The sequence below is a fragment of the Colletotrichum acutatum genome, assembly GCF_030867785.1.
Source record: "Colletotrichum acutatum strain CBS 112980 chromosome Unknown BDZ83scaffold_115, whole genome shotgun sequence".
Classification (NCBI taxonomy): Eukaryota; Fungi; Ascomycota; class Sordariomycetes; order Glomerellales; family Glomerellaceae; genus Colletotrichum; species Colletotrichum acutatum.
The window spans coordinates 97,824-106,642 of record NW_026849109.1 but is presented as its reverse complement, the minus strand read 5'-3'; the positions used below and the strand labels follow the sequence as shown (position 1 = coordinate 106,642).

At 51.9% G+C, this 8,819-nt stretch overlaps 3 protein-coding genes across 3 annotated transcripts; 2 read left to right on the top strand and 1 right to left on the bottom strand.

Annotated features, from left to right (window-relative positions):
• Nucleotides 1-620: 620 nt before the first annotated feature.
• On the top strand, nt 621-1,634 carry BDZ83DRAFT_587438 (uncharacterized protein; the record flags this gene model as incomplete). Its single annotated transcript, XM_060506039.1, has 1 exon — nt 621-1,634. The coding sequence occupies one exon, from the start codon at nt 621-623 to the stop codon at nt 1,632-1,634; it is 1,014 nt and encodes a 337-aa protein (XP_060360585.1).
• Nucleotides 1,635-3,600: 1,966 nt separating this feature from the next.
• On the bottom strand, nt 3,601-5,117 carry BDZ83DRAFT_756051 (monooxygenase; the record flags this gene model as incomplete). Its single annotated transcript, XM_060514695.1, has 4 exons — nt 3,601-3,919; nt 4,004-4,448; nt 4,502-4,909; nt 4,979-5,117. 4 exons carry the CDS (start codon nt 5,115-5,117, stop codon nt 3,601-3,603), a joined length of 1,311 nt encoding a protein of 436 aa, XP_060360584.1.
• Nucleotides 5,118-7,014: 1,897 nt separating this feature from the next.
• Nucleotides 7,015-8,802, top strand: BDZ83DRAFT_722825 (FAD binding domain-containing protein; the record flags this gene model as incomplete). Its single annotated transcript, XM_060512509.1, has 5 exons — nt 7,015-7,122; nt 7,197-7,496; nt 7,580-7,712; nt 7,768-7,826; nt 7,885-8,802. 5 exons carry the CDS (start codon nt 7,015-7,017, stop codon nt 8,800-8,802), a joined length of 1,518 nt encoding a protein of 505 aa, XP_060360583.1.
• Between the last annotated feature and the right edge of the window lie 17 nt (nt 8,803-8,819).

Sequence of the window (8,819 nt, the reverse complement as noted above, 5' to 3'; positions counted from 1 at the left end):
TTCGGACGCGCTTCTTCGGCTCAGACGATATAATTCAGACGCGGAATCACTTCGAGACAACTTGTTCCCACGCTGCTCGACATCTCCACTTGGACTATTTACACTTTGCCAAACGCTTCCCGCACTTAAACGACAGGCGCTACCCCAATCTATCATACCTGGTCGATCCATTCTCTATACTTAGGCAGAACCTTTTTGAGAATCTTCAACACCTGACTTCTTGAATCCTTCTTCGATCTGGTATATAGTCCCTCATCCTCGCTTGCATCTTGTCCTGAAAGATCACCAACTTACACAACCAACAGTCAGACAGACCACAATCTCGATTCACTACAAGCTCCAACATACCACTTCGACTTCACCCCAATAACACCGACACGTTGTCTTCCTATCACCACCCCGAAGCTCACTACATCGACAACACCATTGTCTACAAGTACAAGTCTCGTCGTCCAGCCAACTCCAATCGGGAATATCAACGTCCACCAACCTTCTCGAGGACTCTTTCCTCTACCCAAACGACCACACCCGCGAGACGAATTCCATTCGTTACGCAGGTAGTTCAACCTTCACCACCAACCCCGCGCACGCTGCGCCCTGATACGTTTACACAAGACACAATGTGCACCACCGACGTTTACACATACGTCTACCCCGACGGCCGGAGGGCTGAGCAACAGCAACCGACCTTTTGCTCTGCTTCCCGCAACGGCCACCTTTGCGCCAACCCCGTCATCTACAACCATCCGCCGCGCCAAGTAGGCTACCCTTCACCAGTGCCCATGTATGCTCCTGTCGGTCCAGCATACCCATTCCCTCAGCAGATGCCGCCCTCTCCCCCCATGAGCTCACCGCGGGGAACTTCTTCGGGCAATGAGGGAAGCCGCGCTCGTCGCGAATCCTCCTCGAGCGAGAGAAAACACCGCCAATCCGGAGTATACGTAAACGGCCAAAGGGTTTTGGACCTTAACCGCAAGCACCGGTCACGTAACGAGCGAATTGTCATTGTCGACTCTCCACCCACCCCACGCACACCACCAAAGCAATTCGCTTCGCCTTACACCGCGCCACCTTCACCCAATGCAGGCGGCGAGAACCCTCAGTTCCGCTATAGCCATGTCCGCCGCGACTCTCTTCGCCCTGTCATCGTCGATGAGCGCCCGCGATCCAAGGTTGAGATTGAGGTTATCGACAACAAGCACCGCCGTCACCACTCTTCTGAATCGCGCCACAGCTACGCCAGCGCCGACGATGAGGAGCGCCGCCGCCGTCACCGAGAGCACAAGGAGCGCGAAGAGCGCAAACGCCAGGAGGAGGATCGCCAAGTTAAGAAGCAACTGCGCATCGCTGAGCAAAACGCCAAGATTGCCAGCCGCACCGCCGTCCCCGTCCCTCCTGCTCCTTTGAACCGCACTTCTACAGGGTACGGTTCCAGATACCAGGAAGACTTGTTGGCAGATGCTCTTCGCCGTATGGAAGTAGTCGACCATCTCACGGCACGAGCTGGAGATGAGGAAGAAGCTCAGCGCCGCCGACTGATGGAGCGAATGACACCCCACCGCCGGGCTACCGTGGGGCCGGGTACCCGGAGACACCGCGTTCTCTACGATGATGGTCTCTGGCGATGGGAGTAAACGATTACTGGGATGAATGCATTTACTGCTTCGTGTTTTTTGTTTATCCAATATCGATATGCGAGCTTTGCTCTTGGTCGTTTTCTTGGAATTGTATAGATAGCCAGCGTTCCTTGATTTACATGCATGTACATATACCACGGGGAAGGGATCGCCGGGAGAGCGATGAGAAGATACCACCACCACAGGATACGTTGGGACAACCATTAGATAGTCATTGAATCAGTAAAACACAGTTATGATTCATATATCTGCTCGTTCCATATCCGCTTTGATCATTCCTAGTGATGCAGCATCTTTTGGGTACATTTTCTCGTGATGGACAATGGCTGTCGCGGCCTTGTGATCGAATACGCCTGCATGTCTCACTCCTGGTCCCTCCTCGGATCTTGGAGGACTCGGCAGCATTGAGTAGGCGACACTGCCGTGTTTTGCTCTCCTCCCAACCCACACCTTTTCGGAGAGAGACCGCGAACCAAGACATCTGCAAGCGACCCTTATCCGTGGCGTTTTCCTGTTCGTTCACCCCAAAATGTTGTTGCTGGAGACATGCATGGACGGTGAGGAAGAGTTGGATGGGTGTCTGTGGCGGGAGGTTGCGATGGCCTGAGTCAAGACACCCACCCACTTAGATGCGGAAGCAACTGATAGATCGCTAGTCGGCCGTGCATTTACAATTGATTCCCCAAATTTGAGGTTGAAAATTCTGATTGCATGATGCTTGGCTTGCCGCGCAATGCGAATATGCGCGTTGCCAGTAAGGAACTCTGCAGACTGGGGGCAACGCAAAGACTCTTCTTTCCCTTCTCACGGCGGGGTGCGACGTTGCGCAAATCTTCGCATCGCGGGGTACTTTCTGCCTGGACCGAGAGGACGCGATTGCAGTCACGACTCCTTTGACAGCTTACCCTAGCAGATCTCGGCCTATCCTACGTTCAACATCGCCAAGACCAACAGATCCCTTGCGGAAAGAAGAACGACAGGAGAAGACCAGACCCTACGGTCGCGCTTGCGGGGACTAGAATAGGCAACGCCAGGCAGTCCCGCCCAGTCGGCACGGGCTTTGGAGGGGGGAGAAGCAGCATTTCACGGGTCATCCCTGTTGGCTGGGGGGTCTTGGAGACGGCGGGACGGGTCGCTGGGGTGTTTTGGTGTGGGAACGAGTCACCGAGTGACACTTGCACACCTTGTCGGTGTATCTCGGTCAAGTGTCTGCCGGCGGGGTAATGGACTATGGCGGGGTTATTCATGTTTACACTTGTTTATGATCAGGTCGCTGCTCTTTGTCTGTTGCTCCGCCTTCCCATGCTTCTATGTGATATGAATTTGCCTATGATGAGCAGAATCTCGCGAAACCTGTCACAAAGTCGAAAAAGTTGCACTTTCAGAGACTGAGGCCATTTCGCCTGCCTGCCAGTTACCCCACCTACGTACTTCGTGCCACCATCTTTGCTCCTACGGGCTTGGTAGGGGAGTGGGGTCACTCACCCGTCCACCAACCAGGAACTAAAGATTAGTTTTTTTCTTGTGTCCTTCGTTCCGTTCCCGTGGGGAGTCATTGCGGCGTGGGAAAGGTGAAGCCTCCAAGTGGTGACACATTCTGGCGGTGAGGAAGGGTTCGTGGTGGTGTGCTCGGTGTTGATCGCCTGGTTTCTGAGCATTTGGTACATTATGCAGGGTACTTGCTTTCTGTGTCTTTTTCGGGGCATATCTTTCATTTCGGCTGTAGAACGAGCTCGAAGGGGAATCGTGCATATGTTGTACCGAAGGAGCTGCCTACAGACACTGCGAGCTAAGGATCACCGTGACTAAGGTTCAGATGTGCTTCTTAGGGATTTACTGGTATATGAAGAACTTGAGGATCGTAAACCAATGCAAGACCCATTCAGCCAGAGTTTGATTCTAATCTATGGATATGAAGCTCATAAATGCTTGAATCCTACCTCAATCCCAATCTTGCAATGAATCAAGAGTACCAGTCTCCCTCATCATCGTCAATCGACTCCCCCTTGTCAGACTTATTCAATAACTCCTGAACCGTCCATAGCTTGAAGGGAAATCCTGGCACCGTGTTTGTATTCTTGAACTCACTTCCATGGAGTAAATGCGCTGCGCAAGCCTCGTAGTTATCGTATGCGTATTGCTCAGGATTATGTTTTAACAGCCACGATCCCGTAAATTTGGCGATGCTGCGAGGGTTCTTTGCAGCTTCGTCCCAGTTGGTGTGATGGAAGGCCTCTCTGGACTTGAAGCCAATCTTCTGGACGCAAGCGGTTCTCTCGAACCTATATCAGGGTCGATCCAGAGTCAGCAAAATGACCTCATGCAAATCAAGTTTGATACAAAAGCGCGTGAGGAAGACAGCTTACCGGAGTTTGTTATGCACCTTGGTGGCCACAGCAGCAGACTCCCTGCCGCTCATCTTGAGACAAGCAGCAAGAGAAAAGGCATCTTCAAGGGCAGTAGTAGCACCGAACCCAGAAGAAGGCAGGAACGAGTGCGCCGAGTCGCCGCATTGCACTACTCGCCCTCCGTCCGACACCCACTTGGGTTGGGGATCGCGGAATCGTAGCTTCCAGTCGGTAGCCTGGTTATTGGGCGTCGACTTTATGACCTCGTGCACGATGGGCGTCCACCCTTCGACGTACTTGAACGCGCCAGTTGAGTCAGCGATGCGGTTCCAGTCTTCGACGGCTGCGTCTTCGTCTCTGTGCGTCAGGCCCCAGCAGAATTCCGTCGGCGACAAGCCGGTGAAGAAGTGTGCCCCAGGACCAATGTGAAGGGACGTCCACTCCCGCTTATCCTTGAAGAACTCTGCAATCGCAGGGACTTTGAGCGCCTCTTCGGCTCGGTAGCTGGCTCTGTACCGGCGAAGCCGGAGCTGATGGGCTTCTCCTTGGTGCCGGTCACGATGCCCCAGGACTTGGACCCTACGCCGTCTGCTGCCACAACGATGTCGGCAGTCAATTTGCTCCCATCAGTGAGGACTACGCCACCAAGCTCCTCGTTCTCGAAGAAATCCTCAACCTCTTGGCCTGTTTCGATGGGGATGCCGAGTTCGGTGGCGTAGGTCAGGAGGAGGAGGTAAAACTCCCGTCGGCTGACGGAGATCGTGGGGAGATGGGGGTTCCCGAGCTTGGTTCCGAATAACTTCTCGCCACTGAATTTGAAGAATTGGAACTCGGCCGAGATGGCGCTCTTGTTCAACCTCTCCATGAACCCGGGCCATTTCGAAGGGGTGTGCAGTCCGGGCGACTGGATGAAGAAGATTTCACCTGGGAACCAAAAAACGTATTTGGTCAGAATGTCGTCTCTAAGAGATTGGGGGACAACTAGGTACTCACCATAGTCTCCCGGGTCTATACGCTTCTCCAGAACCTTGACGCTATGTCCCTGGCGATGAGACTCGATGGCGAAAGCTAGACCAGCGATTCCGGCGCCGACAACCAGAATCGAGATGCCCGTGTCAGAAAGACGTTCCATGATGTCAAAAATGCTCGTTTTGTCGGATGAACACAGGTTAGAACTTTCGCGGCCGATAGATGCTATATAAGGAAGTTCAATTGAGGTGGGAGAACTAGAGAACAGTGCGTTGATGCAGAGACGAAGGAGCAGTCTCTGTCCACGCTAAAAGTAGTTCATCTTAAGGCAATTGGATCACCACTTTGCCTCAGAAGAACGGCGGTCGAAAAGTCCGCGCCTTGAGACATGAAGCTTCGGACATTGACGAGATGCCAGTTAGGCCGAATGTCGATGCTGAAGAATAGTAGGAAATGGATTTAACCTAGCCACGCGATAAGATCGTGTTACATCTAACCCCACGTAGTCTGAAATATGCCGCGTCTGTAGAGCTAGAAGCAAGGCTACTTACTCGCTACTGACCCAATCAGCTATAGTGTGCGCGTAATCCGATTAGAGATAAAGTCGGTATTCGGGGCTGTTGTCCTTCCGTGATCCGTTTAAAACTCCCCGTAGTTTTCGTGTGGATTGCCGACTAACCTTTTTATTTCGCAGTAGACGTATGCTCGCGTTTCGTCGTTACAGAGCGCCGCTGAGTCAGCTCGCGATTCACTGGCGGTAGATCGTACGACTCCTAGTCGTTACACTAGACGAACACCTAATTCTTAGGGGCCATGCCGCAGGGGCGGAAGTCGGCAGGGGCGCCATAAAGAAGCCCCAAACTTAGAATTAATTCGTTCGGTCGTTTTGTCAAGTTAGGAAAGCCATATCAATCAGACGGTGCGTCCTCGGGGTTTACCACCTCAGTCAGGTAGGAATGTGCGAAGATCGTCTTCTCTACGATACGCACCTTCATAGAATCATAGCAGCCCCAGATGGTTGACGTTAGAGACTATGCCAGCTCTTTAGCCACATCAGCGTAGGATTAGAAGTTTGACGAAGATCGGTGCTACATGAAGGCTGATGTCCGGGAGTGCATCTGTTTCTCCGTAGCATCTTGTGCTGCCTTTAGATATGTGTCTACGTAACGTCAGCCTTTGATGTTAGAAACTGTTTATACTGCCCACTTAGTATGACTCGCGGACATGAACGGAGTTGCTTTCCTGATGGTTGCGATTTCCCGCGCTTACGACCTTTATCGTCTGCTCCCCGCCAGCCCGGTCGGCGGTCGTTCATTTCAATTGCGTCCCCATCAGCACCACTTACAACGCTTTGGTATGAGACATACCCATATAAACCCATAGTACGTCTCTTGAAGACACTTCGAGACCTTTTGTGAAGTAGAATCCTTCTCTCCCTATCATCATGTGATTCTATACCAGGATGGATTGGTGACGAAAAGCCTCGAATCTTCGATTGATCCCATGCCCTTCACGAGCTGGCGGTCTAGAGCACCTTTCTTATTGCTTGAAACGTACACCCGGCTGGGCTTTTGGTATCACTTTTGACCAAGAAAATCGTCTCAAGCCGTTAGTAGCATATTCGCCAGCCAAAGCCGTTGCGTGGGTTGAGAAAGTGGCCCAAATTGAATTTTTCTCAAAGCCTACATGCAAACTAGGGCGAAAACTCTTGGTTGTCTTGGCGTAAGAAATCAATGTTCTGTCTGTATCTCTCGCTTGCTCAAACTTGCGACACGGGTGGTCCTGGACCATATGCTGCCTGGTGGCGTAGTAATATTGGAGGCCCATTTGCCCGGTCAGTTGATCGACTGAAGAGTCCTTCATTGGTAGAGAATAGAGATGTTTGCTGCGGGCATATGCAGGCTGCACTTGGCCGACAGGAGCCCGGATCGAGAAGCATTGGGTTTTACGTACATAAACCAAGCTTCCCCTGTGCTGCGGGGAACATATAACGTCAAAACTAACGGATTCAACGACGCTGAAAGCACCCTGGTTCGCTCAAGATAGAATCTCAAAAGAACATGGGACGCAAAGATGTCAACTGCGTCTTGGCGCTGCTCCTAGGTCTGGGTGGCCTGACGGCAGGCTTGCCTCCTACCATAGCCAGGCCTTTCAGCCTGTCTCAACCTGTAAGAATGCGTCATCACTGGGATGTAGGACTTGGGGCATTTCAGGAAAGTCACTCATGTTGATGTTTTTCTAGTGTAGACTTCTCGCTGAGAGCGGTTTGAAAGACCAGTTGTTCTTTGCTGGCGACGTAGAGTACTCAAAGACTCTCAATACCTACTATGCTGGCGAGAGTAGGAATATGAGACCGCAGTGCATCGTGAAGCCTGAGACTACTGGTCAAGCATCGATCGCCATCCAGGTGCTCAACTCAGACAAAGTCGGAAAGTGCTGGTCTGTAGCGATCAGGGCAGGAGGGCATTCGAACTTCCCCGCTAGCAACACAAACTCAGGTGTGACGATCGACCTTGTCAATCTGAACAACCTAAGCATCGAGGTAAGTCTGTTCTCTTTGTGAGGCTCAATATCGGGCCTGGCCTCTTATTCATTCCAGCTTTGAGTTGCTCACTTGATGTTCAGATCAATGGCACTGTGTCAGTTGGCAGTGGCAATCGATGGGGTGATGTGTATCGCTTTCTTGAGCCTCAAGGTCTTATGACCTCCGGAGGTCGTGAGAATACAGTTGGCGTGAGCGGTCTCCTTCTTGGGGGCGGTAAGTCATAAACCTCCGAACCTACCGGTATGGGATCCTGATTGATTCTTTACAGGCTTTTCTTGGTTTTCTGGTCAAGTTGGTTTCGCCGCAGATAGTGTGGTCGAGTATGAGGTAAATCAAACATCTCAGCCCTACTTCGCGTGGTGAACGCTCACCATATGCTTTTCAGGTCGTTCTAGCCAGCGGCAACCTTGTCAGAGCTAGTCAAGACGAGAACTTTGACTTGTTCAAAGCTCTCAAGGGTGGAGCGTGCAACTTTGGCCTCGTCACCAAATTCGTGCTCGAGACCTTCCCTTCCCGCAACTTCTATGGCGGTGTCATGGTCTTCCCGTGGGCACAGAAGAATGCCATCATTCAGACGTTTGTGGAGATGATCGACGGCAACACCAACGGGCACCCCGAAGATACTGGATTCGCAGCTGCAGCGTGGAGTCCAAGTGGTGGTAAGAGAATGTCCTTCGTTGTTGCCAACATTGAGGGTCAATCCAACTCAACGGCTTTCGCGGGACTCGAAGTTCTGTCTCCCGTGGTCGACATGCGGGCAAACCTCCCAGTGACCGGCATTGCTGCCCAAATCGCATCGAAGAGCGGCGAGTACCAGGTTTGGAGCACTCTGACTTTTCACAATACACTTGACATGGGCCGCGAGGTTCTATTGTCATTCGACGCCGTTATTGAGGATATCCATGACCAGGTCGAGAACGGCGACGACTTCAGAATCGTCTACCTCCTGACACCGTTTCCCACCCTGTTCTCAAGCTATGGCGACAATGTTCTTGGTCTTGACAAAACCCACGAGAAGAACTCTATTGTTTTCAGCATTCAAGGAATTCTCCCTAACACGAAGTATGTTGGGCTATTGAGACAAAGGCTGAGAGAAGCGACTGCGGACATCGAGGCTTATGCTAGAGCTACTGGCCAACTGATCCCCTACCTATATCTCAACTACGCGGGTCAAGATCAGAGACCATTGGCAACGTATGGTGAAGAAAACATCCGTTTCCTGAAAAGAATTGCGGAGAGGTACGATCCCGGACAGTTCTTTCAGTACGGCGTGCCGGGAGGATTTAAGATCAAGGATGTATGAGGGCTTCCGGCATTGGA